General features: G+C 36.4%; 1 protein-coding gene across 1 annotated transcript; it reads right to left on the bottom strand.

Annotated features, from left to right (window-relative positions):
• Positions 1 to 5,783: 5,783 nt before the first annotated feature.
• On the bottom strand, positions 5,784 to 10,006 carry LOC115984269. The gene is made up of 2 exons (XM_031107232.1): positions 9,954 to 10,006; positions 5,784 to 8,639 (listed from the first exon to the last, which is right to left on the bottom strand). Exon 2 carries the CDS (start codon positions 8,520 to 8,522, stop codon positions 6,897 to 6,899), a length of 1,626 nt encoding a protein of 541 aa, XP_030963092.1. The 5' UTR covers positions 8,523 to 8,639; positions 9,954 to 10,006; the 3' UTR covers positions 5,784 to 6,896.
• Positions 10,007 to 27,495: the final 17,489 nt, after the last annotated feature.

Raw genomic sequence — 27,495 nt, 5'->3', positions numbered from 1 at the left:
TTTGTTTTGTTTTTAACCCCTGAATTTTTGGTGACTTGACTTGAGAGTTGATAGGGTTAAGTGTATTGTCATGCTAAGCATTAATGTTTAGTTATTTTTAAGGTAATATTCATTGCACACAGTGGCGGTGCTACATTTAGAGGGTTCAAATGAACCCTTGTCTTGGGACAAAAAGAATTTTATTATTTTATTATTTGACCACCCTAAAATAAAAATATGAACCCCCTAAAAGAGGCACAACAATAAATTAATTCAACACCAACCTTTATCTTGGCCTTTCTAAACAAAAAGAAAAAAAAAAATCCAACAACAAACCAATTTGATCTAGAATCTGGAAAAAAAAAAAAAAAATAGCAAGCCCAACAACAAAAATTAGTAATTTTTTGGTCTTAAATCTTAAGAAAATATAATTAAGTGGGTAGAAAAGAGTAAATATTAAAAGAAAACTTCCTATTGGCCATTTTTGAACTAAAACCATGACTTGAAGTCACAATTTTACAGTTCAAAATTGTGACTTCTAGTCATGATTTCAGTTTAATGGAAAAATGCAAAAGCTTCCTATTGGCAGTTTGGGTTAAATTCAAACCTACCCATGCATGAACTCTCAATTTAGTATTACACCCATGAGCCCATCATTTCATTTCCTCTACACGAAAGCCCAAGAGGCGCACAGGTCGTTGTCTTTGCAGTTGTCGTGCACAGAGCCACTGTCAGGAGAAGATAGTGATGTTGGATCTCTAGCAACATATGGAAGCCATGGTCCAAGCCATGGGTTCACAATATAAAGAAAGAGAGAGAAAGGGGATGTGGTTTGGAAGGTTGGAGAGTAAAACTATGCAGAGCACGTGGGCATGACCATTGGAATCCTGTGAGCTTGGACAGGTATACATATAAGTGAGTTGAAGTCTATTGTGCGGGTGTGTCGTGTCCATTGTCAACGCTTGATGACTAGTTGCACATAGCCTCTGGTTGGATGAGGAAGTCAAGGCTCCAAATAATATTATCACAAATATTAGCAATCTAAAATAACAATTACACACAATAACACAAATATTTCCATGAAAAATAATTTTTTCTTGAAGGGAAAAACTTTGAGGCAAACTCCAAATCAATTTACTATTATCAAATCAATTACAATAATTCTTGTGTATGTCTCACGGCTAAAGAAAAATTTCACTTGTTTTTTTTGGCTCTCACACACACTAATTATCTCTATCAAAGGTGGTAATATTTTGCTCTCTTCTTTCTATTTTTCTTCTCCACACACAACTCTTTCTCTTGGCTGTCTTCTTTCTCTAAGTGGCTCCCTCTTGGTTGCTCTCTCTTTTCTCTTGTGCAGCTTTCTTTTTCTTTGTCTCTTCTATATGCAGCACTCCCTTGTTACCGCTCTCACCAATTCTTATACGGCACACTAGTCCTTACTTTTATAAGCAAGTTTGCCACCCCACATGAATCCTAAAAACACATGGATTCCTAACACTAGTTTAACTAGAATTCTTGTCATGCACGTGGCTACTTGGATTCCTAATACTAGTTTAACTAGAATTCTTGTCATGCATGTGACTACTTGCTTGCCTACTTTGGACAAGCCTATTAAGAAGTTCTAGCCTTATGTGGGCTGGATCAATGAGTGCTGATGCACCCAACAATCTCCCCTTTCAACCCACCAATGGAAGGAGATTTTCATTCTATCTCTTCAATTCAAATCCATGCTAATCAAGCCAACAAAAGGCTTGATCTTCTTCATTATCTTCACTAGCACTGAGAGCACCTCATAAATGTCAATGCCTTTCATTCTCAAAGAATTTATCTCATCTTGGATTTCTTTAATCCAATCCTTTGGCTCCCCTCGTTAGAAGCCCAATTATTCTTGAAGCTAACAGTATGATGTTCTCCAGTAGTTCTCTTCTCACGAGGTTCAACAATCTCTAGTGGAGGATATTGCTCTCCCTGCTCAAGACCTCCAAGGTATTTCACTTCATCATCATCCTATGTAGCCTTAGCATCTTCATATTCTTCATCACCTATCACTTACTCATTTGAAGCACTGTTAGGAAATGAGAATTTCACCCTCTTGGTATCAACACCATTAATCTCAACTCTCATTTGTGGAGTTTTCTCAAAATCTTTAATCTCATTGAACTTTTTCTTATAGGTCTTCACATGAGTCATGTACATAATGCAACATGCATATCCTCTTGCAACAACCAATGACCCCTTAGTAAGTTTTCATCTTTGGTAGTTACAATAACTTGTTTGGTCCATAGCCAATGTAGAAAACACATTCATCCTTAAATCTAGAACATGTCGCACATCCTTAATTCAACCTTATGGTGCTACCAACATTGGTTTTGATGCACACATTAACAATTTCCACAATTTTTGAGTAACTAAAATTACCCATCTTCATTGTACCAAAATCCTCTGCTTTGTATGTTGTAAACAACCCTTTCATAGGAATAACGTGGTGAGAGGCTATTGAATTAACAACCCACTCAACATCATTATTAGTAACATGCTCGCACTTTTACTCTTCAACAGAGAGTACCACAACATCCTTAACAATCACAGCAGCTATAGTATTTTTCTTATTATCATTCTTTTCATCTCTACCTTCAAATTTTTTTTTTTTTATTCCAATGCCAACAATCTCTTCTTATATGACCATTTTTCCCACAATAGAAGCATTCTCTAGTTTTCTTAAACTGACATCTATATCTTGATTGTGACTTACCATTGAATTTTCGATTATTAGGTCCTCTGCTTCTACTTCTACTTTTGTTCTCCGTGACAAAAGCTTGATCTTGTGCATTGTCTATATTCACATCTCTCCTACAAACTTCTTCACTTAAAATCAAATCTTGAATATCCTCATATTTGAGTTTGCTTTTCCCTACAGAATTACTCACTGCCATTCTCATGGCTTCCCAAATGTTTGGTAAAGAAGCCAAGAGAATCAATGCTACACTACAGGAATGCCTTTTGCTTTCTTCAAATTAAATAACTTCTTCATTAGATGCACCTTGTTGTTAGCCAATGGCTTTTTATACATACCAGACAAAGCCTTCATTAGATCTACCGTGGTATTCTCCTTCACAACATTATGTGCAACTGATCTCGACAGAGTTAATCGAATAAATCCTAATACCTGTCTATCAAGAAGGTTCCATTCTTCATCCTTCATAGTTCTAGGTTTCTTCTCTAAAAAGAGACAGATTCAATTTCTTCCCATAGAGATAATCTTCAATTTGCATTCTCTAATACCCAAAGTTTGTTCCATCAAACTTCTCAATTCTTGAAGTCTTGCCTTCTTCTCCGGCCATTACTTCTACTGAAATCTTAGCTCTAATACCACTTGTTGGGTCCCAAATAATATTATCACAAATATTAGCTATCGAAATTAACAATCACATACAAGAACACAAATATTTACGTGGAAACCCTTTCTTCTTGAAAGGAAAAACCATGGGACAAACTTCGAATCAATTCACTATCATTAAATCAATTACAATAATTATTGTGTATGTCTCACGATTAAAGAAAAATCTCTCTTATTTTTCTTTGCTCTCACACATGTTAATTATCTCTATTAAAGGTGGCAACACTTTACTCTCTCCTTTCTATTTTTCTTCTCCACGCACATCTCTCTCTCTTGGCTGTCTTCTTTCTCTAAGCGGCTCCCTCTTGACTGCTCTCTCTTTTCTCTTATGCGGCTTCCTCTGTCTCTGTCTCTTTTATATACGACATTCCCTTGTTGCTGCTCTCACCAATTCTTATGTGACACACTAGTTTTTGCTTTTATAAGCAAGTTTGCCACCCCACATGAATTTTAGGAACACATGGATTCCTAACACTAGTTTAACTAGAATTCTTGTCATGCATGTGGCTACTTGGATTCCTAACACTAATTTAACTAGAATTCTTGTCATGCACGTGACTACTTTCTTGCCTACTTTGGACAAGCCTATTAAGAAGTTCTAGCTTTATGTGGCCTGGATTAATGTGCATTGATGCACCCAACAACAATATCCAGCACCTTAATAGAGAAACAAGAAGTAGTTAACTGAGCTAAAAAAACCACTCCAACAAACCAGTTTCAAAGAGCTCCTTGGGTGTAAAAAGTTTGGTTGGGGGAAGAAAAATAAAATCCCAAGGAGTAATCAATTGATTCGAAACCTAACTCTATCCTATTATAAAGAAAAGGCTGGGGTTGAGGAAAACTTCACTAAACACCTGCTGTAGCAAAACATCTTTAAAAGTATTAGTATTGGTGGTGCTAAAAATCTAAATTGCTAATTTTAGCAGAACAAACTACAAAATTGGGGTTGCATTGGTGGAGTCATATCAAAATTTTTTAGCTCTTGAGCTATAGTGCACAGCCATCTATAACTGTGCAGCTAAACCAATATATTATATTTTATTGCTTCCTCCAATTAAATACTATTTCTTCTATCTTTTTTTTCCTGTTCCTTTTTCTTCCATATGGCTTTCTCTCTTTAGTTCAGCCTCACCCTCTCCTCTTTCCTTTTTTTTTTTCCACAATCTCACTAACCCAAGCCCCAACCCTTACCTAGCGCCGATCCTCACTCTCTCTTCAGTTCCTCACTCTTGTCGACCCAAGCCCTTGCCCAACGCCAATTCTCACTCTCTTTGTTCTCTCTCTCTCTCTCTCTCTCTCTCTCTCTCTCTCTCATTTGTGGCATTTGCCATGGTTTTCGCTGTGGGTAGCGAGTTTGGCGAAGTTTGTGTGGTTGGTGGTGGATTTTGGTCGTGGCAGCGGGTTTTGTTAGATTTCGGTGGATTGTGGTTGTTTGTTGGATTTTTGAGGTGGATTTCTACAAGTTTGAATGGGTTTCAGGTTTGGCTGTTGTGGGTTTGTGTTTGTGTTTTCCGATTTGTTGTGGGCAATGGGTTAAGATTGTGGGTTTGTGTTTTTGCTAGTATTTTGGTTCTTCTTCCCATAGGAGTTTCACACTTGTAGTGGTGGTGGTGGTGGAACTGTGAGTGCTTGAAGAAGTTTCCCACTTGTGGTAATGGTGGTGGTGGTGTCGACAGCATGAGAGACTGTGGATTGAAAAAATGGAGAAAGAGAGACAAAGAATAACAGATAAAATAAATAAATAAATGAATTATTTATTGTAGTAGATATTATTTTATTGTATTGTTTATATTATTTTATTTCGTTGTACTCTTAATTCTAAAGTACTTTTTACTTTTTCTTAAAAAAAAAAAAAATTTAATTTTTAGTCAAGCGATGGCATGTTAAAGTAGGTCTTCGTACAAAATTCAAATTTATCTTTGACCTTGCTAAAATCTATAAAGGCCAATATTTTTGCACTTTTTTTCTTCTTGATAACTTTTTTGGCAATGGTAGACTACTATTTTACACAGACACCCTTTCAATACCTATAATTCCATATTTTCAAAAATGTTTCATCTTTCAGTTTCAAAAAAACAAAAACAACCGCCGAAATGTAAATTAAACACTCACCAATAAATGTTCATGAATTTCTAGATAGTTTGCATTTTATATCCAAATTAAAAAACAAACAAAATATTCATTGTTTTGAAGAAAAACTATTGCCAGAACTGTTGGGGAAAAAATCCTAATCCCCTCTATGTCTATGTGTGAATTAAAATTAATGACTATCAAGCAATAGCAATATTATGGAAACAAAAAAAAATTCAGCAAGCACCACACAACCACAACACAAGAACACCAAATCTTACGTGGAAAACCCTCTAGTGTAGAGGGAAAAACCACGGGGCAGCTCCGAAAAATATCCACTATAAATAGAGATTACAACTATCAAGTTTATGCTAAACTTGTGTTCACAATAAATTGGATATACAACAAATTAATCTCAAGGAGTAAATACAATCTCACCACAAAACCAGTAGCAAAATCTTCCTCTGAATACTCCAACTCTCCATGGTTGTAGCACTCAAAAACTCCATGAGAACTCCACCAATTTATCTTCCTTGTGTATAACTTGAGCAAAGAAAAATGTCTCCTTTTTCTTTTTCACTCTCTCACACTCTCACTGTGTTTCTCTCTATTTCTCGGACTGCACCTCCAGCTGAAGCTCTCTCTTTTTGTGTTTTGCTCTCTTTGGAACTCACATACAATGGCCAAGAAAGGCTCTCTATTCCAGCTTTTCTCACAAGGCCGAATGACCTTTGTTTTCCTTCTTTTCTTCTTTTTTCAGTTTCAGCGTGTCTCACACGCCTAAGTCATTGCCCAGGATAAATTGGCATGCTGACTTTGGAACACTTCTCATTAAGAGAAGTTAGACCTCTCCATGTTTTGGTCACTTCTCAATAAATGGAAAGCTAAATTTGAAGACTCTTGGAACCAAGCTCATAAATGAGCTTTGACAAGGCATGGCAAGCAAGTGGGCTGGACCCACACGGTAAGGCACCCAACAAGAACAACGTATTGGACTTCAGTTATTACATTATAAGACTCTGAATTTAGGCATACCTCATCAAGCACGCAATTGATATGTGCGACATAGTTGCTACATTCTGCACATCGATAAACACATTCCCGCTTGTCTCTACTTTCCTCACAAGCATCACAATAGTATTCACCCAAATCGTCATCACTGGAATCGTCATCTGCAAAATAATCTTCGAGGTAAAGCAGATCTATATGACATTTATGATTAATGGTACTGGGCAGTGCAGCACACAGGAGATGGACATTGAAGTCATCACACTCCACACAGCGTAAATAGGAGGGGGGATCATTGTAGCGAAATTTGCAAACTTCACACTCAGGGTCATCATACACTTTCTTGAAGAATGTAACTTGGTGCCTGTGACCTTTATAATTAATTGAGGGGTTTAGTGAAGAGCATTGAATATCCAACTTAAAGTTGCAATCCCTCACATCACATCCATAAAAAAAAAAAAGGGAGACGATTGTGAGTCTTGACATAACAAGCATCACATCTAAATTTTACTTTAGGAAGAGTAAGAACATGATCATGCAGGTGAAAAGGATGTTGCACCTTTTCTACAGGTTCAAGACAGTCTTGATGGATGAAGAATTTGCAGCTAATGCAATTATAGGATGGACCAGAAATGCTTTTCTCACATACACCACAGCAAACTTCAGCCTCTGGGTGATAGCTCTTTGAGAGATGCTTGTGCCTCAAATATTTCACTTTTCCCCTCTCATCCAAGGATTTTAAAATCGAGACCTTACACCACAAATTTTCACCATAACGCAGAGTGAGAGTATGATTTGGATGAAAAGGATGTTTGATCTGTTGTGGGGCTGCAGCACATGATCTGTGAAGATAGAAATTACATTGGACGCAACCGTATATTTCACCAAAGATGACTTGAAGGCATCCATTACAGTTTACATGACCATTCCTCTCCTTGTTACAGAGGATCAAGGGATGCCTGTGGCTGGAATTTTTAATGCACTTTTGGCCTTCAAAATTTTCAGTGAACATTAGAGCACATTGAACATCAAGGTAGAAATGACATCTATTACAGTGGAATGCAAACTGGGAGCGACTTTTCTCACAGCCTTTGCATGTAAACTCAGTAGTCTCCTGCCGCAGAATTAGAGGGCATGGATGGAAGAAATGCTGAATCTCTTGGGGTAATTGAATACATAATTCATGGAACAAGTACTTGCATTTCAAGCAAGCAAAGGTTGTGTCCAAGCAAGGTTCACCACAAGCAGAGCAACTAGTAGAATCGTCAACTTTTTTCTCAAATTTTATCAATGGATGCTTATGGAAGGGATTTTGAATGATTGTTTGCAATGACTCCAGACAGAACTTATGCAGGTTGAACTTGCACAGGAAGCAAACATAGGTAGGCCCATTGCAAGGTTTATCGCATAAAAAGCAACAAACAGGACTATAGACATCACTATTTCGGTAAACAATTGCCAATGTCAACCAATGCTCGTGGCTGAAATGTTGAACTTGCTTGGAGTAGTTAAGAAGCATTCGAGCACAGTCAAAATCAATCTTGAAATTACAATCCTTACAACAGAAGGTCCAGTTGCTGTCACATCTGTTGTTACAGAAATCGCAAAAGAAATTTGATTTGATTTCAGTATCACCAACCTGTAGCGTGAGAGGGTGGTCTGGATGAATGGATAGTTGAATCACTGGCTGCAGCTTCGCGCATTGAATATCCATTTTGAAATCACAGTGGTTGCAACGGTAGGTGAAGCCCATCCAACTTTCTTGACACATATCGCAGTTAACAGCCGTATCATATTCAATACCGTGCAGGGTGAGAGAGTGAGATGAATGGTAGAAGTGTTGGATCTCAAATGGCAACCCAGCGCAAGATTCATGAAGATAATAACTACAATCGTCACAACAATAGGCAGGACCTTCATAGCATTTCTGGCATGCAGAGCAGTGCTTATCTGGCTTAGGACGAAGCAATGATAAAAGGCTAACGCGACTAGGAGCCGGTGGCTGAAAGCTACTACGAAGCATTAATGGATGTCTATGGCTGAAGTGGTTAATCATCTTCTCCATATCTCTTGATCACAGTCCTTCCTGTGAAGTATTTGTGTGGAAGTCTACTGATTGGGAGTTTTTTTTATCTTCCTTTTATACAGGCTTTTTAAGGCGTGAGGGAATCCGCGTATGTGACTGAAAAAGAAATTTATAAAGAAAAAAGAAGAAAAAAAATCCATGAGCAACAAAACGCTTAGAGTCAGTCAACAGATAGCACTACAAATTCCTTCTTCTTCCTTGATCAATTTATTTCAAATGAAAATAAAGGATTCGAAATAGGGTAGTAAATAGAGGACCAAAAATATATAATCATCCAGTCTTTCAATTTTACGTGGGAAATGCGACTTTACATAGCAAATTGTGCCGGCACATTCGGAACACTTCACAAAATAATTTTTTTGCATCAAGAGAAAATCTAGTACTCTTCGACAATTAAATTCAAAATTTCAGTTGCTTTTTTACACGTGTAAATATGTATGTAATAAACACTGAGTATGAATTGACGCATCGGCTCACACAAAGAAATTAAACAAATCCAAAATAAATTTTTTAAAAAATCTTGAATTTATGGGAAAAAGAAGAAAGAAAACTTCTCTCAAAATTCTTTTTCATTTATTTTTTGATAACAGATTAGAATCTGTCAAAATTCTTATTAATCAATAATCTAAATGCTTAAGCCTACAACTTTTAATTTATGTAAATTCCATTCACACCCCTGAAGTTTGGGCTAATATCAATTAGGTTCAAAACTTTTTAAAATTAATTAATTTAGTCCCTAAAGCCAATTTAGTCCTTACTGCAGTTGAAAAAAAAAAAAAACTAAATTAAGTTAACTTCAAGAATCAAGTTGGCTAGTTTTAAAAAGTCTCAAATCTAATTGGCATTAGCCCAAGCTTCAGGTTATGTTAATAAAATATGCACTTTATTTTAAAGATTACACTTTAGGAAACCCATTCAAAAAAGCTTTAAAAAACACAAGAAAACCCATTTAGCATTAAAAATCACCAACAAATTATTCTTAAACAGATCAACTAATATTCTACCATATAAGGACTTTGCTTAGCTAAAATTCCCTTTTTAAAAAAAAAAAAAAAAAAAAAAAAAAACTAAATGCACCATATTCTAAATTTCTGACTTAAAAAAAAAAATACATTAGAAAACTTGGGGTGTATTACTAGTGCTTTTTTTTTTTTTTTTTTTTTTAAGCTAGTACTTGGAACCTATGAAACTGAATTGAATAATCAAGCAAGCTTCAAAGAGAAAAGACGAAGAAGAACAAAACATATACAAAATAATAATAATACTAAAAAAATTAAAAAAAATAAAAAATAAAAATTCAAAGTTTAATCCTTGTCTAGATTCTAGAAGGCCGAAGCACAGGCAAACAAATCCACAAACAATTTTAAGTGAGAGTGAGAAAGATAGTGAGAAAAGGAGAGTCTAGCGTACCAGATATAGCGAGAGAGGGAGAAGTCTGAATGTGAGAGAGGCTATTGAAGGACAGAAATGTGGAAGGTGAAACCGAAGGGCTAATAAGGACCAAGGAGTAAGGACCCATATCATTAATTAATTACTGTCAAAATCTGCAACAAAATTAATAGCACGCCTAATTTGTAATGAATAAGTTCCTTGAGTTTAGCTTGTTGCTCTCATTTTCAATATCTTAAAGAGAAACATATATTTGACGAAGGCAAGTCAATTAAACAGTTAAGGGTAGGTAAGATGTGCAGAAACATTTATAAGGAGGGTGCCTAGGCAGAGAGTGATTAATTTATACAAGATCCTGCTAGAAACAAACAATATTTCTGATTAAAACGGTTAAACTTTAATGTTCACTTGGCAATGTATCATTAATTTCTTTTTAAGATATAACCATAAGGATCCCGTCTGATATGGCAGAATGAATCTTTTTTCTATTTTCTTTTCAAAAGTTTTGCCAAATGTTTGAAGTTAACCGTGGATTTGTGAACTTTCTTTACCAAAGTGAAAGTAGATGGGTTGGAAAAATTATCAACACAAACTCTAACCAACCCAAGACTCAAATTAAATTTTAAATCTAATTCCACCCACCAACTCACAAAAACCAACCGAAGGCGTCGGATTAGGTTGGACTGGGTTGGTTTTTATTGGGTTGGTGAGTTTGATGCACACCCCTACAGTAAGTTTATGAGCTATTGTATTAACTTTCCTTTTAATCTTAAGAAACACTATGTCCATAACATTTTTACTGCAAATTCTAAGTTGTTATTGATAGCTACTAGTGGATAAAAAAAGTAGTTTCAATTGTAGATTCAAATTAGAACTAATAACAACTTACTACCTATGATTTGTTGTGAAAATATTATAGACACAATACTTTTCTTCTAACAATAAATATCTCCCATCTCTCAAAATAGTGTATGAGCTGCGTATTGAATTGGGGACATGACTTTGATCACAATTTTTTTTTTAAATAATTCATTGAAATTACAAGTTGCGATGAAAATTAAAATTAGGACAATTATAAGTTTATATTAATTGTATTAGATCATTCACATTAAGAATGCTATAATGCTATAAATACTATTAATTACAACCAATATATGAAAAACAGTACATCAAACATGTCAAATGCTTAGGGAGTGTTTGGTATTGTTGTTTAAACAACAGTTTTCAGTGTTTAAACAATATTATACGTATTTCCACACACTTTTTCACCCATACATATTTTTACAAAAGTCGTTACTAGAAATCTCTTACCAAACGGACTTTAAAACTTTTGACGCTCACATGCATGACCTCTCCCTATTTCTCTCTTTCTCACACGTGATGTTGCCTCCTTCCCTTTTCTTTTCTGGTTCTCCCTCAACCCACGCCTCAACCCATGCCAGCATGCCTCCTCTTCTTTTCTGTTCTAGTTCTCACTCAACCCATGCCTTAACCCACGCTGCCAACTCTCTTCCCTTTTCCCATGCCTATTCCCCTCAACCCATGCCTCTCTCTCTCTCAATCTTCTCAAAGCTTCGATCCAACCAAAACCTAGACTCCGAATCAAAACTCGACAGAGACGCCAAATCCTGATGCCATCACTCTGTTTCACTGCTTGTCGTCGACCAGTTGGTTTTGTTCTTCGTGGGTCTAAGTTTGTGAAAATTTTCTTTGTGGGTTTGAGTTTGTGAAATTTGTTCTTAATGGGTCTGAGTTTGTGAAAATTTTCTCTTCTTCATGGGTTTGGGTTTGTGAAATTTGTTCTTAGTGGTTCAGCGGTTGTGGGTTAGAGTTTATGACTTGGTTGTGATTTGATTTTGGGTTTATGATTTGTTAGTGGTTTGGTTTTGGGTTTGTGACTTGTTTGTGATGTTGGTAGTTGGGGTTTGAGGTTGTGAGCGGTGGTGGCTGTGGTAGTGGGTGTGGGTGTGGGTGGTGGTGGCTAGTGGCAATGGGTGTGGGCAATGGCAGTGGGTTTCGGTTTTGCAGTGGCTTGGTTTTTCTAATGGTGGGTGGTGGCTTGGGTTTTCTAATGATGGTGGTGGCCATGAGTGATGGGTTGGTTGTTTTTGTTTGGGAGAAAAGATATACATAGAGAAAGAGATAGGGAGAGATGCATTGACAATAAAATATATATATATATATATATATCTGTATATATTTAGAGGATTTAGAAAGTTAGTTATTGCTTTTTTTCCCATTAAAAATACCCCTAAATTAATTAAAAAACAACTTAAAAATGGGCTTAAAATAGTAAATTGAAAAAAGAAAGTTAGTTATTAATTTTTTTACTGTAAAAAATATCCCTACCTAAAACTTAAAAATGGGGTTAAAATAGTAAATTGACAAGTATAATAAATTCATACTTTTAAGTTGAAATATCTTATTGCTTCTAATAAACTCCTACTTTTATGTTGATTTAAATTCTTACTTCTACTCATTAACTCCCTACAAAATAAGATTACTCTTTTGTTAGTTTTAAAACTCCCTCAATCTACAAAACTCACCCCACGCATTCATTTTATTATTATTATTATTTTTTTACTTCATCACAATGTATTTGTTTCTTCTGTCCTCCTTTTTTTCCAATTTTTTTTTTAAAATTTCATTACACCCTTAGGTTTTTTGTGTGTGTGTGTGTGTGTGTGTGTGTGTGTGTGTGTGTGTGTGTGTGATTGGAAAAAGTAGAAATCCTAAATAATAATAAATGCAAACTATTAATCTTTATCCAAAAAATAAAAGAGCCTCTGAGCACGCGCGTGAGCACATGCTCAGAGGCTAGTATATATTTTAATGAAGTGATAAAAAATATAAGATGTTTGATGTTGGGTATAATATAAAGTGGGGTGTTAAAAAAAAAAAAGTAGTGTTTTGAGATGTTAAATGCTATATTTTTTTAGTATTCTTGATGTGAATGCTCTTATTCATATATAGACTATAATGTCCACCTTATTTAGATTACTGTATAATGTGTACATGAACATTAAATATATAAAAAATATATATAATTTTCACATTGGTTCCATCATAAAAATGATCATCCTCCACTTAGTTGTTTTATTAGATGTTATTAGTGGAGAAATTATTAAGTCCACTGGAGAAATGTTGAGGTGGTTCTCCTAACTAATAAAATGCTAACATTCAAACAAATATGACATCACCTTTTGTTTCTTGTGTTAATTCTAAAGCTAACTCGAACATTTACATAAATAATATCATTTTATTAGTTGGGAGGACTGCTTCAGCCGTTCTCCTGTGAAACTAATAATTTCTCAAATAGCTGAAATTAGTTGGCATATAAAAGTGAAAAAAGTTATCCGTAAATTGGGTAGTTAGAATAATTAATGCTCATAAGTAAATTTGACAGTCAACTACTAACTACCAAATTTCCTAACCCTTCATGATAATTTGCCCCATCATCCAACAATGATTTTTTTTTTTTTTTTTTTTTGGTAGAGAAAAAATGAGGGTGAGCTAAGTTACACCAGCCTTCGGACAAGGCGCTCAAACCTCTAGGCCAACCCTTGTGAATGCCCACCAACAAAGGACTGCTGGTAGCGGGACTCGAAGTTAGCGACTCTTTAAGTCAAAATAAATGTTATAAATCATATATATATATATATATATATATAGGTACAGTTCAGAGAAAGTTCAATTAGATTCTTAATTGAATTCTCAATTTTGTGCCACATGTTTCATATAAGTTTTTGAATTTTTATGCCAAGTGAGTTATTGTAACAATTAAGTTTTCTTAATTTTGCTGCTAAACATGATAGCCAAAGAGACTACAATGAGGATGGAAACACGTGGCTATTTTGATACGGATGAAAAGTTTACTATGCATTAAAAAAAAAAAAATAATAAAAAGAGAGAGATAGAGGGAGAGAGAAGGTCCATGAGAGAGAGAGAGAGAGAGAGATCTAAATTGCACCACCATTAGGCTAGCCTTCTGTCAAAGCTCGGGTTAAGATGCAGAAACAATTGAAACTCTAGTGGTGAGAATTTCTCATACAGAAGGGGTATTCTTTTTACATAGAAACAAGTTTCACGAAAGCTATTATTGAGAGTGATTCTCTGCAGTAAGTTATAGCTCTTCAGAATCCTACAAAGAATTCATCCTTACTGGGGGCATGTCAATGAAGATGCTATGTTGGCAGCAATTTTAAGTGTGAAGCAAACCAAGCAGCACATATATTGGCGTGAAAGGCCTTAATACACAGTTCTTAAAATATTTGGTTGGAGGCAAATCCACTTATCTATTGTAGACGTTGTTCAAAAGGATTTGATGTAATTGGTTTTCAGTTTCATTTTTCAATGAAAGAAATTTTCAGTTCTAAACGACGTACTTCATGATATATTAAACCCAACTTAGATATACCCAATTATAAGTAAAGTGCGTTTTATCAAAAAATTAGTCAATTATATAGAAAATATGACTCTAACATTTTGCTTATGAGTCATAAATGCAATTTTAGATCCGTGAAATCCATTATATTAACCTCTATAAATATTTACACTTTATCTATTTATTATTTAAGAATTATCAAATTTTGTATTCTCCCCTACAACAAATTATATGTGCGTTATTAGATTAAATTAATTATCTTGTGTAGTAAAATTTTTATGTTACTATTTCTCATTTTTATTTTTGTTGTTAATGATATTATATGTATGCGAAAGACATTGTCTAACATTATAAGCATGTAACTTTTTTTATTATTTTAAATTTCACTGTAATTAGTTTTTATTTTGGTTTTTACAAAAATCAATATTCATACCTATATTTATCACCCACAACACATTTTGAATAGTATTCATGAAAAAAAAAATTAACCTGGCATGTTATGAATATCAAAGACATATTCCATCACAAGATTGCTATTAGCAAGTAATATTAAATCCACATCATGAAAATGAATTCACATCTTATTATGATTATGCAACTATTTGCTTGAACAAATAATTTTTTCTAACAATTGTCTATATCCTTTTTATTCCTTACGACAACTTTAATATTAAATTTTCATGACTTTCTACTCATTTTTAAGGAGATCTCGTTTAGATAAAAGAGCCCATTAATGTATCAAAACGTAACTCTAAATAAAGGTTTGAAAAACAAAATACCATTTAGTCTAAACTCTTCAAGTGCATAACACATTTTAGATGTAACTACAAATATTTTGGCAAATGAAAAACCTCTAGTTTAGTTTCCCTAGGTTTTTAATTATTAAATTCAAGAACTTTTTTTCGTTTAAATATGTTATGTGATTGCTTGAATCCAAAGAACAATACTTTATATACAATTTATATGATCTAAACTCGAGTGATTATTAATTTATTATTTTTCAATAAAATTATTCTAAAAGTTTATAATCAAAACCATGCAATGCATGGGAATAATGCTAGTAAATGAGTAAATTTGACAGTCAAATACCAACTACTGAGTACCCCTTATTAATAATTCGCCCCGTCATCCTACCCGACACCACTCAAAGCCTTATAGCTTGGGAAAGTACCAACTCGCCTAGCATGGGTTGTGATAATAGTGTTGGCTCTTTTCTTACTAGGTGTTCATTTGGCAAAAATTATTTTTGCCAACTTATTTTACTATTTAGCTTATTTTTGCTACTATTCATGAGTTCCACTGCACTTTTTGGTACTATTCATGAGTCTCACTGTACTATTTCAACTAAATTTTATCTTTATCTATAGTACTTTCAATAAAAAGTTTTCAGTCAGCAAAACAAGTGAATCCCAAACGGATCCTAGAGAAATCAATCATCTTTCTCTCTTTCTCATAGGCCCACCGCTTGTTCCAAAGTTTATGAATTTACCTACCATCTACCTCCAACTTGATCATCAATTGCAAGTCTGCATTGAAAAAAAAAAAAACTGCAACAGGCACATTAGTTCAAATATTTCATTCCAACTTCTTTGCCTAAAATACAGAGGACTAACTTAGATTTTTTTTTTTTTTTTAACCTTAGGTTTACTAAATATGCTAAAAAAAAATGATGTATCGATCGATATAATACAAATAATGTTATCCTTTTCAATGACAATAAATTCAAACATATGGACTATTGGCTGATGTTGCAATGCAACCACATAATTGAATTTAATTGAAAAATGTAAGATAATATACTAAATAAACTATAGCTAAATTAGTGAAAAGCAAGAAAAACAAAAGAAGGGAAAAAATCAACAAAATACTGAATATCAGGACCTTTGTTGTCTTTTTCACAATAAAAAATTGAAAATCAAAAGGATTTTTACACTTTTTTTTTGAGAAAATTTTTACAACTTTTTTATTTTTATTTTTTATTACAAGATAGAAATTCTACTTTAAAATAATTTAAGTGTATATATATATATATATATATATATAAAACTCCCTCCTGGAGACTTGAACTCAGCCCTTACTCCCCAAACTTCACAAAAGGGTGTGCAGTGGTACAACTTTTAATAAAGTAATTTAAGGATTATCAATTTTGGAACAATAAGTGTAAGGACACAACATAGTTCATACTTTTTTAAAATTTTGAAATGGTAAGTTGTGATTAATGTGTTATAAAAGTGATTTCTTTGGTGGTTCATATGAATGAGATTTTGCACTAATTACACTATGCTATCTCAATAAATTATGAAATTTGTTTGGCAAGTAATACCGTCGATTTTGGAAACCCAAATGATATTGATTGAGCCGTAGAGGCGTTGTCTCTACCTTTTTGAGGCCTATTACTTTCCCCACCTCAAGTTGTCAGGTGTTGGCAAAAATGGACTCAAATTGATTATTGGACTCAAAAGTGGGCTGACTTGTACCCAAACCTTTTTAAATTGGTTTTTTATTTTATTTATTTACATCTATCCAATTCAATGGGATAGTATTGGTATTTTTTTTTTTCTTTTAACAGTTTCATATTTAGTATTTATGGGCCAAAGACCTTGTAACTGAATTGACACCTCCCCATTTATTAAGTGCTTGGGAGTTTGGGGAGGAAAGAGTTCAAATTGCGGAATTAGCAGCATGTTGTAATTATTTCTAAAAAAAAAAGTATTTATAGTGATGATGTACCATATTTTAAAAAAATTATGGTCCAAAGTATTTAGGTTTTTATTTTTTTTATTTTTTTTATTATGGTGATGGTAAACAATGAGTTTTGTAAACTTAAGAATTTATGTATTATTTTACTTTTATTTTTGATAAATTTATTATCTGATCACTTATTTATATAGAAAGGAAGAAAAAATTGGACTTGAATCCAAAAAAAAATACGCTATACAACCCTAGAATTTTTTTTTTATCCGGGTTAAAAATGGGTCGACTTAGCCCATTTTAAATTATGGGTCGGTTTGGGTAAACCTGTGGGTCAAATGGGTTTACTTTTTTTTTCTTTTTTCTTTTCTAATTTAAAAATACCAAACCAAAGGGATAAAAGCAGGACAATTCAAAATTGGCAATTCACATCACACTCACATAGTTTGATTTCTTCACACGCTGCCTTTAAAAAAAAAAAAAAAAAAAAAAAAAAACCCTAAACCTTAACGTTTGGAATGTCATTGTCTTTGTCTCTACTTTTTAGTCTCACCTTCAGATCCCATCATGTCAGTTCTCACACATAGTTGCGTCACACTTGACGTGGTCCACAACATTTTGTAGTTTTTTGCTCTTTTATGGTAATCCATGTGGCGGAGGGAATGAAAAAAAAAAAAAAATAATAATAAAGTTGAGAAAGACAAAAAATAACACTAGTAAAAATAATAAAAAAGAACATGTGAGATTAAAAAGGGAATTAGAGCTCACACATGATGAGGAGTGTTAAAATTATGAGCTCAAACCATGTCTCAACTACTCTACTTTCTATTTAAAATCTCATGTGTTAAGTCTCACTTATTAAAAGGGAACTTGAGCACACACTTGTGGAGGACTATTAAAATTATGTGATTTAATGATTAATTTGCTATTTCCCAATAGTTTAAGCAGTTAGGAGAATTGGTAGTTTTAGAAATAGGTGAGAACCAATAATATGCTTGCTCTTATGAATAGTTAAAAATGATGATTAGGTTGAAATTCAATGCTGTGGTGTAAACGATTTGGCATAAAGGCTATGAACAAAGAGAATGAGTAAGTTTTGAAATTTCAATGTTTTGCTAAATTTGATTTAATGCTATAATTCGTTAAAAAATTTCTGTAAAAATTGTGATACGAGTCCAAGACTCTGTAATTCACATGATGAATACAGTAGGAAAGGAATCTCGGGAAGAGATAAAAAAGGAAACAATATTTTTTGGATAAAAATGTGAGTTTTTTTTTCTTTTTTTAATGAATGGATGATTTTATATCAGAAAAACCATATATACAATCAGTTCCACAACAAAGGAACCAAACCAAAAGGAGCAGCATACATGCTGCTTAGTGCAGACCACTCTTAAAGCCCAGCCTCTGTCAATCACCGAAGAATTACAAAAAGGAATCACTAGCCAACTACACAGCATCCTGTTAATTCTTATGGAAGGATGTCAGAAGAAAAACGACAAGTCGTATAAGTGTATTTCTTTGGTTACAATGTCTTTTTTTTTTTTGTTGATAAAAACAACACAGAGAACTTTCATTAAACTAAATTCTGAGTAAATAAGATTACATCTCTTCTCACTTGACATTGAATAATGGGTGGAGTGTCCTCCACCCATACTACACAGTCAGAAACAAGTTTGGCATTTCGAGCCATTAAGTGGGCAGCAACATTTCCAGTTCTCCGAACATGGCTAGTAGTCCATACCTGGACCTTCTGCCTCCAGTGCGCTGCTCCTACAATAATTGGACGGATTGATATCGGTGGTAAACTTTTCCCCAGTAGTGCATTGGTCACCACTTGAGCATCACCTTCCAAAATCACTTGATTGAGTCCTAGGTCCCCTGCAAGCAGCAAACCCTCCTCAAAAGCTTTAGCTTCCACTTCCACAGCCCCTAACGGTAACTCCAGCTTTTTACTCATAGCTCCCATAATCTGGCCTTGTGCGTTTCTGATTACAACACCAACACCACAGCTACCCGACTCCAAAAACACTGCCCCATCCACATTTACTTTGTACCACCCTTCACACGGAGGCGTCCATCTCTCAGTTCTCGAAGACGGAGTACTAATCGAAGCTGCATTCAAAGAATTGAACTCCTCCACCATAATTTCAGCTTCCTTAGCAATTGTCTTCCCTGACTTGCCACAGCCTTCAAACTTTACAGCATTCCTATTTTTCCAAATACACCAAGCTATGATGGCAAAAAACTCCCAGCTGATTTCCCTTCTTTCCTCCCATAATTTCCACACAACTTCCATGAAATCCCGCAGCGGGCTTTGAAACTTTGGCAAAGCAAGCTTTGACTCCCTCCACACAGCCTCGGCCATCTCACAATCCCAAAGCGCATGCCCCGAAGACTCTATTTTCCCACAAACTCCACATACGTCCTCCACAGGAATTCTTTTGCGCTTAAGACCGTAGTTTGTAGGGAGGATATTCTTGCACGCTCTCCACATAAAATGCTTTACCTTGCTTGGACAGTGCAGACTCCAGATAAATTTCCAGAACTCATTCCACTTCTTTGGATTTGATGTCTCTCCCCCATCAGCTGATCCCCTTTGTTCCTTCAGCCAACTACATGCCACTTTATACCCACTGCTCACAGTAAATTTCCCATTTTGGGTCCATGCCTAAGTTATAGCATCCTCTGGAAAAGTGTGGCTAATTGGAATGCTTAATATAGTCTCAGCTTCGTAAGGAAGGAAAACGCTGCATACCAAGTTTTTGTTCCAACCGCCACCCTCTCGATCTAGAAGAGAATCCACCATATTACTCTCAAAAGCATGGGGCCGAGGACTAGTAACTTTGAAGGATTTTTGGGTTGGCAACCATCTATCACCCCATATTCTCACCCTTTGACCATTTCCTATGCTCCAGCGCAGCCCCCTTTCAAGGACATTTTTAGCTTCCATCAAGTTCCTCCATGTGTATGAAGGCTTCTTACCTACTTGTGCCTCCATGAAATTGCTTTCCGGAAAATACTTCGCTTTTAAGACTCTGTGAGTAAGAGAATCCGGATTTTGCATAAGCCTCCACCCTTGCTTAGCAAGTAAAGCTAAATTAAACGCCTTGAGATCTTTGAAGCCCATCCCCCCATCAGCTTTTGGTTTGCACATTTTCTCCCAAGCAATCCATGCTAGTTTCTTTTCCTTGTCACGCTGTCCCCACCAAAAATTACAAACCAAAGAGTTTAGCTCGCTGCACAAGGAGTCGGGGATTTTAAAGCAATTCATTGTGTAAGTTGGAGTAGCTTGGGTGACAGCCTTTATGAGAATTTCCCTGCCTGCCGGTGACAACAATTTTCCTTTCCAACTTGCTATTTTGCACCCAACTTGGTCCTTAATGCGATTGAATGCTTTCTTTTTTCTCCTCCCAACCAAAGGCGGCAAACCCAAATACTTCTCATGTTGGAGAATGATCTGAGCTCCAAACATATCCTTTACCACTTCTTGAACCTCCACCTTTGTATTTTTACTAAAAAATAGGGATGTCTTTTCTCTGTTTAGCTTCTGCCCAGACTCTCTTTCATAGTTATCCAGAATTTTGGTGACTTTTAGCCCCTCTTCTATCGATGCCTTATAGAAAACAATACAATCATCCGCAAAAAGTAAATGGGACACCCTTGGGGCTCCTCTACACACTGAAATACCCCTTAGATTTTCGCCAGACTCATCTCTTCTTAGCATGGCCGAGAGACCCTCCGCACACAGGAGAAATAGGTATGGGGAGATTGGGTCCCCTTGCCTAAGTCCTCTTGTTGGAGCAATTTTACCCTTAGGTTCCCCATTAATTAAAACCGAATACGAGACCGTGGATACACACATCATCATCAAAGATATCCACCGATCTTGGAAGCCCATTCTTCGCATCATTGCCTCCAGGAAACCCCATTCTACCCGGTCGTATGCTTTGCTCATGTCCAACTTGATTGCCATTAGACCTTCTTTACCCTTCCTTCTTTGATTGATGCAATGCATGACTTCAAAAGCAACCAAGACATTGTCTGTGATTTGTCTACCAGGAACAAAAGCGCTTTGAGCATCACTAACCACTTCTGGAAGACCCCTTTCAGCCTGTTAGCAAGAACCTTGGATACAATTTTATATATCACATTACACAAGCTAATAGGGCGATATTCAGAAATTTTTTGGGGGGATTTCATTTTGGGAATCAAGCAGATGTATGTATCATTTAGACCATTAGGCATTATTCCAGTTCTAAGTATATGCATAACACTTTGAATAACTTGAGGACCTACCACATCCCAATACTTTTGGAAAAATATAGGGGACATACCATCCGGATCAGGGGACTTAGTTGGGTGCATCTGCATAAGGGCTCGCCACACTTCCTCTTCCTTAAATTCCTTCAGGAGCTCTGTGTTCATTTCTTCTGAAACTCTTCTGCCAACAGCACCAAGACTTGCTTCAAACTCTGTTGGGTAGGATGTGCTATAGATCTCAGTAAAATACTCTAGAATTATATTTTCAACCACCGCTTTGTCCTCTGTCCATCTTCCCTGCGAATCACAAATTCCTTCAATTCTGTTTTTTCTTTGTCGATTGTTGGCCGTGGCGTGAAAGAACTTAGTATTCCGGTCTCCACATTTGATCCATATCGCCCTTGATCTCTGATTCCACATCAATTCCTCCCGAAATATCATCTCATTTATTTCCTTTTTTAAGCCTTGAATCTCTTCCGCTGACTCATGAAGCAAATTTAATTCTTCTAGTTGCTGTAAGCGCCTTTGTTTCTGTTTCAGAACTCTATTAACATTCCCAAATACTTTGTAGTTCCAATCCTGAAGACGACCATTGCATCTTTGAAGACGTTTCTGAATTGACATTGCTGGACTACAGTTCCACGGATCCCACGCCGATTCTATAACTTCTCTGCAACTCTCTTCCCTAGTCCACATCTCTTCAAACATAAATCTTCTCTTAACTACCCTTTTTGGACCTCTCATTCTAAGTGACAGAGACAGTAAACAATGGTCAGAAGCTACCATTGCTCTATGATACACCTTCGCTTCCGGGAACAAGTTTAACCATTCCTCATTAGCTACCATTCTATCCAACCTAACCAACGTTCGTTGTTCCCCAAATCTCCCATTACACCAGGTAAATCGCTGACCCACAAAACCCATGTCAATAAGCCCACAATAACACAAACAATCTCTAAACCCTTTCATCTGCCTAGCATCTCTTTCCAACCAACCCAACTTTTCATCAGAATTAAGAATCTCATTAAAATCCCCAAACACAATCCAAGGCATTTGACACTGACTTTTTAAAGAGACAAGTAAATCCCAGGAGATTGATCTCATACCTGAATCGGGGTGTCCATAAAACCCCGTAGCACGCCACAGCTGTGCACCGTTTCCTTCGCTCACGACCACATCAATATGTGTTTTGGAGCAGCTCTTCAAATGAACATCACACCTTCTTTCCACAACATAGCCAAACCCCCACTACGGCCATCTGACTTGACCGAAATTCCTTGAGTCAAACCGATTTTTCTTTGTAGACCCTTAATTCTATTCTGAGTTGCTTTGGTCTCTGCTAGAAAAACCAATAATGGATCGCAAACTTTCACCTCATCGGCGAGAGCACGAACCGCCGGAGCTGATCCCATTCCCCGGCAGTTCCATGCTAGGATAGTCATTGAGCTCGGCAGTGCTGCCTCGCAGCAACCGCCACTCCGCCATCCTTGATTTTTGCTTTCCCTGTACTTTCCTTGCTTTGCGCCTCACCCTTCTTCTGTTTTGTATTTCTGCGCTGCTGATCAAGTTCTTCCAGTTGTGTAGGACCTTCTCTTTTCCTCTGAATAGGGCCGGACATCTCTTTACTTTCTTTACACAAACCAGCCCGGGCCCTTCTCTTCCAATGACCGCTATTTGGGCCTAAGCTTTCCGTAACCCAGCCCACATCTACTTCGTACATCATCGCCACTGGGCCGTCCTTATTTTCGTCTAAAGCCAAGCCCACTTGACAGTCGTATATTGGGTCTTGTAGTGTTGACTTAAAATCAAACTTTGGGACTTCACTAGGTTGTGTCCCCGTCACCTTTTCCATGCTTCCTCCTTTCCCGCCTAATTCAATCCCACTTTCCCAGTTTTTCTTTCCCAACTGAGCTAACGTTTCCCTTGTATTTTCACCAAGGTTTCTGTCATTACCATTTTGGTGAATAGCTTCTGCGGTCAGCTTTCCCCCGTTTGACTTTTTTGTCAGCTTCCCCAACGTGTCTTCCTCGAGGATTGATACTTCTGTTACTTGCTCATCACGCGCCACCACCCTTTTTAGCTCAACCAGATCAATCCGCCCCCCCTTCCAAACCAAACTTTGGTTTACTTCTTGTGTCGCCACCCTCCTTCTTATTTGCGAAGCTATACTCACCTCCCGACCGCCTTGCTGGTTCCCCTCTCAACCAAGCCCCATATTGGAGATCACCCCTCTCTTCTGCCTTGTCACTTCCTGCGCTCTCCGGGCACTCCTTCAGGTCATGTTCTAATAGACCACATCGATAACAGAAGTTTGGAAGGCGTTCATATTTGAAATGCACCCACCTCGCTTCTTCCCCCTCCAAATTAATTTTTCAGCCTCTGATTAACTTCCGTGTAACATCTACTTCAACCTGAACTCGAAGATATCTCCCCTACTGAACACCGGTGTCCGCCACATCTACCTCCATTACCTTACCCAAACTAGCTCCAATAGCTCTCCCCGTTTCTCTAGTTCTGCTCTTGAGGGGAAGATTGTAGATTTGCACCCAGAATGGTGACCATTTCAGCACAATGTCTTTTGGGTCTTGCTCTCCTTCAAACTCTTGCAAAAGCATCAGCTGTTTTTCGTAGTGCCACGGTCTCATCTCCATCACTCTTTTCTTGTCTTTTGCATCCTCAAACTCTGCCAAAAATAACTCCTCTTCAATCACCGAAAGCTGAAGACTTTTGTTCGGTTTCCATAGCATCCTTATATTCTTTCTTAGAGCATCTAACATAATACCCCTTCGTGAAAGTACCCTCATGACCAGGCAGTTTTTTCCCCTCTCATTTGCAGCTCTCGTACATTCGCCTCCAAGAGAAATACTTACCTCCTCTTCTTCGGTGACTTTAAGTTTCTGCCATAAAGTTTCGAGCTCCTCCGCCATTCCTATCCCGTTAACAAAAACCAACCCTGACCTCACCACCAGAGTAGAAGGTCACTTGACTCCCACAAGAACCTGTGGGACCGACTCTGCCTCTACGTGCCAAAAGGCTCGAGAGCAACTTATTGCATTTTGGTTACAATGTCAACTATGCTGTGTTGGTTGTTGTTAATAACAATTTTGATTATAAAGCTACAAGTCGTGTATAGTCACAGTTGTAGTTTCTTGTGCTCCGTTTGTTATGTTAATGGCCACGTGTTATTACTTGATTGGTTAGGAAGGTAAGTAAAGTTAGTTATCAGTTAGAATTCTGTTAGCACAGTAACCATCAATGACTACTGGCTGTTAGCCTGTTAGTTACAAAACAGAGTGGCTTTGTACAATTTAATTAATCAAAATCAATACACAATAACTCATTCATTCTCTCAATTTTTATTCTCCAACAAACCTTTTGGCTTAGTTTTTAATAAAGGAAGCAAATATCAAGAACCATATGATTATTTGTCTAGTAAATGGTAGTTAATACAACAAATTTACCTTGAGAAAAGAATCATAATACCAAGTTGGTCACTTAGAACCTGCAAATGCTACACAAAATCCTTTGATATCACAGAAAAACCCATCCAATATTGATTTTCTTCTTTTAATTTTTATCTATTGCTTTTGTTTATCTTTGAGTTCGTCCAATTTTGTCGTTTGAACCTCGATCTCTTTTTGAGAGTCAAAAAGGGTCTCGTTACTTCGCAATTTGTAAATAAAAAAAATTCTTGAAGAAACTAGAAACCTCTCATTGATTGAAAGTTTACAAAATGAAAATGATTACAAAATAATTAACAACTTCTTATTTATATACACCAAGAAAACAGGGGCTAAACTTCCCGTGCAAAATAACTGCTGAACAAACTTTAGAAAACTCCAATGAATGCTTGACAGCTATAATGCACTACTTCTTTCTTCTGGCACGTGTTGTAACTGATGGCCCTTCTGTCGTTTTCTTTTGTTCTATATTCTCCTTATTGCCATTTAGCTTGGTATGTCATTTAAGCTCTGTTTTCCCTTTAACACTCCCCCTCAAGTCCTGAGTTGTAGACTCAGTGATTTGCACTGAAGATGATTCCTTCACTTTCTTGGACACAAATATATCTTTTAATCCTAACTTCTCAGATAATCTTGTAAAGGAATTATAGCCTAAAGCTTTGGTAAAAATGTTAGCCACTTGTGCTTTTGTTGATACATGAAATGTTTTAATCATTCCCTCTAAGATCTTGTCTCGAACTAAATGGCAGTCTACTTCAATGTGCTTGGTCCTCTCATGGAAGACTGGATTAGCAGCTATATACAGTGCTGCTTGATTGTCACAAAACAACACGGCTGGTCTAGAGTGTTCAACCTTTAAATCCTTGAGCAATTGCAACACCCAAGTTATTTCACAAGCTACACTAGCCATTGCTTTGTACTCAGCTTTTGCTGAGGACCTTGAAACCACTCCTTGCTTCTTTGATCTCCATGAAATCAATGATTCACCTAGATACATAGCATAGCCAGTCAAAGATCTTCTTGTATCAGGGCATCTAGCCCAATTTGCATCACAAAAGGACTTGATATGCAAATTAGACTTGCTAGGAAAGAAAATCCCTTTCCCTGGTGACCCTTTTATGTATTGAAGTGCTTTGTGAGTTGCTAATAAGTGGGGTTCCTTTGGCTGTGAGACAAACTGGCTTAACCCATGCACAACATAGGTAATGTTAGGCCTTGTTAGAGTTAAATATAATAGCCTTCCAATTAATCTCCTATACTGACCCGGGTCTGCTAGTGGCTTGCCTTCATACTTAGACAATCTCAAATTTTGCTCCATAGAGGAAACTTCACAAGCTTAGAATCAAGAAATCCAATGTCCTTAAAAATTTCAAGGGCATATTTTCTTTGGTTTAAACTTATACCTTCATTAGTTCTTTCTACCTTAAGTCCTAAGAAGTATCTTAGTGAACCAAGGTCTTTCAAACCAAACTTGTCATCAAGCAACTTCTTTAAACTAGCAACACAATTAAGGTTATTCCCAGTAAGTAATATATCATCCACATAAACCAATAACACTATAAAAGAAGTCCCTTGAGTATGAGTGAACAAAGAATAGTCTGACTTAGATTGAACAAACCCCATTTGCATAATAGTGTTTGAAATTTTTTCAAACCATTGCCTTGAACCTTGCTTGAGGACATAGAGACTTTTGTTCAACTTACATACCAAATTCTTCTCCTCCTTGCTGTGAAAGCTTGGTCATATAAACATCCTCAACTACGTCACCATGCAAGAATGCATTATTGACATCTATTTGATGGAGGAACCACCCTTTCACAGCAACTAAAGAAAGAACAATTCTGACAGATATTGACTTAGTTGCTGGAGAAAAGGTCTCTGAATAGTCTAAGCCAAGCTTTTGTGTGAACCCTTTAGTAACTAAATGAGCCTTATACCTCTCAATGGTACCATCAGGAAGGTATTTAATCCTATAGACCCATTTGCAACCAATAGGAGTCTTACCTGGTGGTAAAGGGGTTAAAGTCCAGGTGTCATTGATCTCCAAAGCCTCAATTTCTTTGTCCATGGCAGCCTTCCATTCAAGAAATTGAACTGCCTGATGGAAAGAGATAGGTTCTGAAGGAGTAGTGACTGCTATGACAAAAGAGTGAAATGTAGGGCCAAGATGAGAGTAATCCATACAATCTGAAATATCATAGGGCAAACCTGAACCAAGCTTAGTGCAGATAGATTTGCAAGAATAGTCAAAAAGGTAGGGTGGAGGATTATGTGGTCTAGTTAATCTTCTCAAGACAGGTAAGGAAAGACTAGATGGAGAAGAAGGAAGGGAATAAAAAATGATAGGATCAGATAAGGAATTGGTAGGGTCAGATAAGGTATTGATAGGGTTAGATAAGGAATTGATGTCAATGGATGGAATAGGGTCTGCAGAAGTATCAACAGGTGTAGTAGTATCAACTAAGGCAGTAGGAGTAGAATTAGGAGGAATATTAGGAAAAGAAGGTGAGGAAGGGTCAATATAGTCTGAGGTACAATGTGGAGAGATAAAGTCATCTAAGTAAGAAGTTGAAGGTTGAGATGCAGTGACAAGGGGAAAGATACGTTCGTAAAAGATGACATCTCTAGAAATGTACACTGAATTAGATTCAAGATCCAATACCTTGTAACCTTTAATGCCATAGGGATAGCCTATGAAAACACACTTCCTAGCTCTAGGTGCAAATTTATTTCTATTGTGAGATAGTGTAGAAACAAAATACAA

Source organism: Quercus lobata, chromosome 4 (genome assembly GCF_001633185.2).
Source record: "Quercus lobata isolate SW786 chromosome 4, ValleyOak3.0 Primary Assembly, whole genome shotgun sequence".
NCBI lineage: Eukaryota > Viridiplantae > Streptophyta > Magnoliopsida > Fagales > Fagaceae > Quercus > Quercus lobata.
The sequence above is the reverse complement of the archived record's forward strand: the minus strand, read 5'-3'. Positions and strand labels throughout refer to the sequence as shown.

Bases quoted from the DNA above. Each gene is read 5' to 3' on its own strand.
- LOC115984269 (XM_031107232.1), bottom strand. From the start codon at position 8,522: ATGGAGAAGATGATTAACCACTTCAGCCATAGACATCCATTAATGCTT.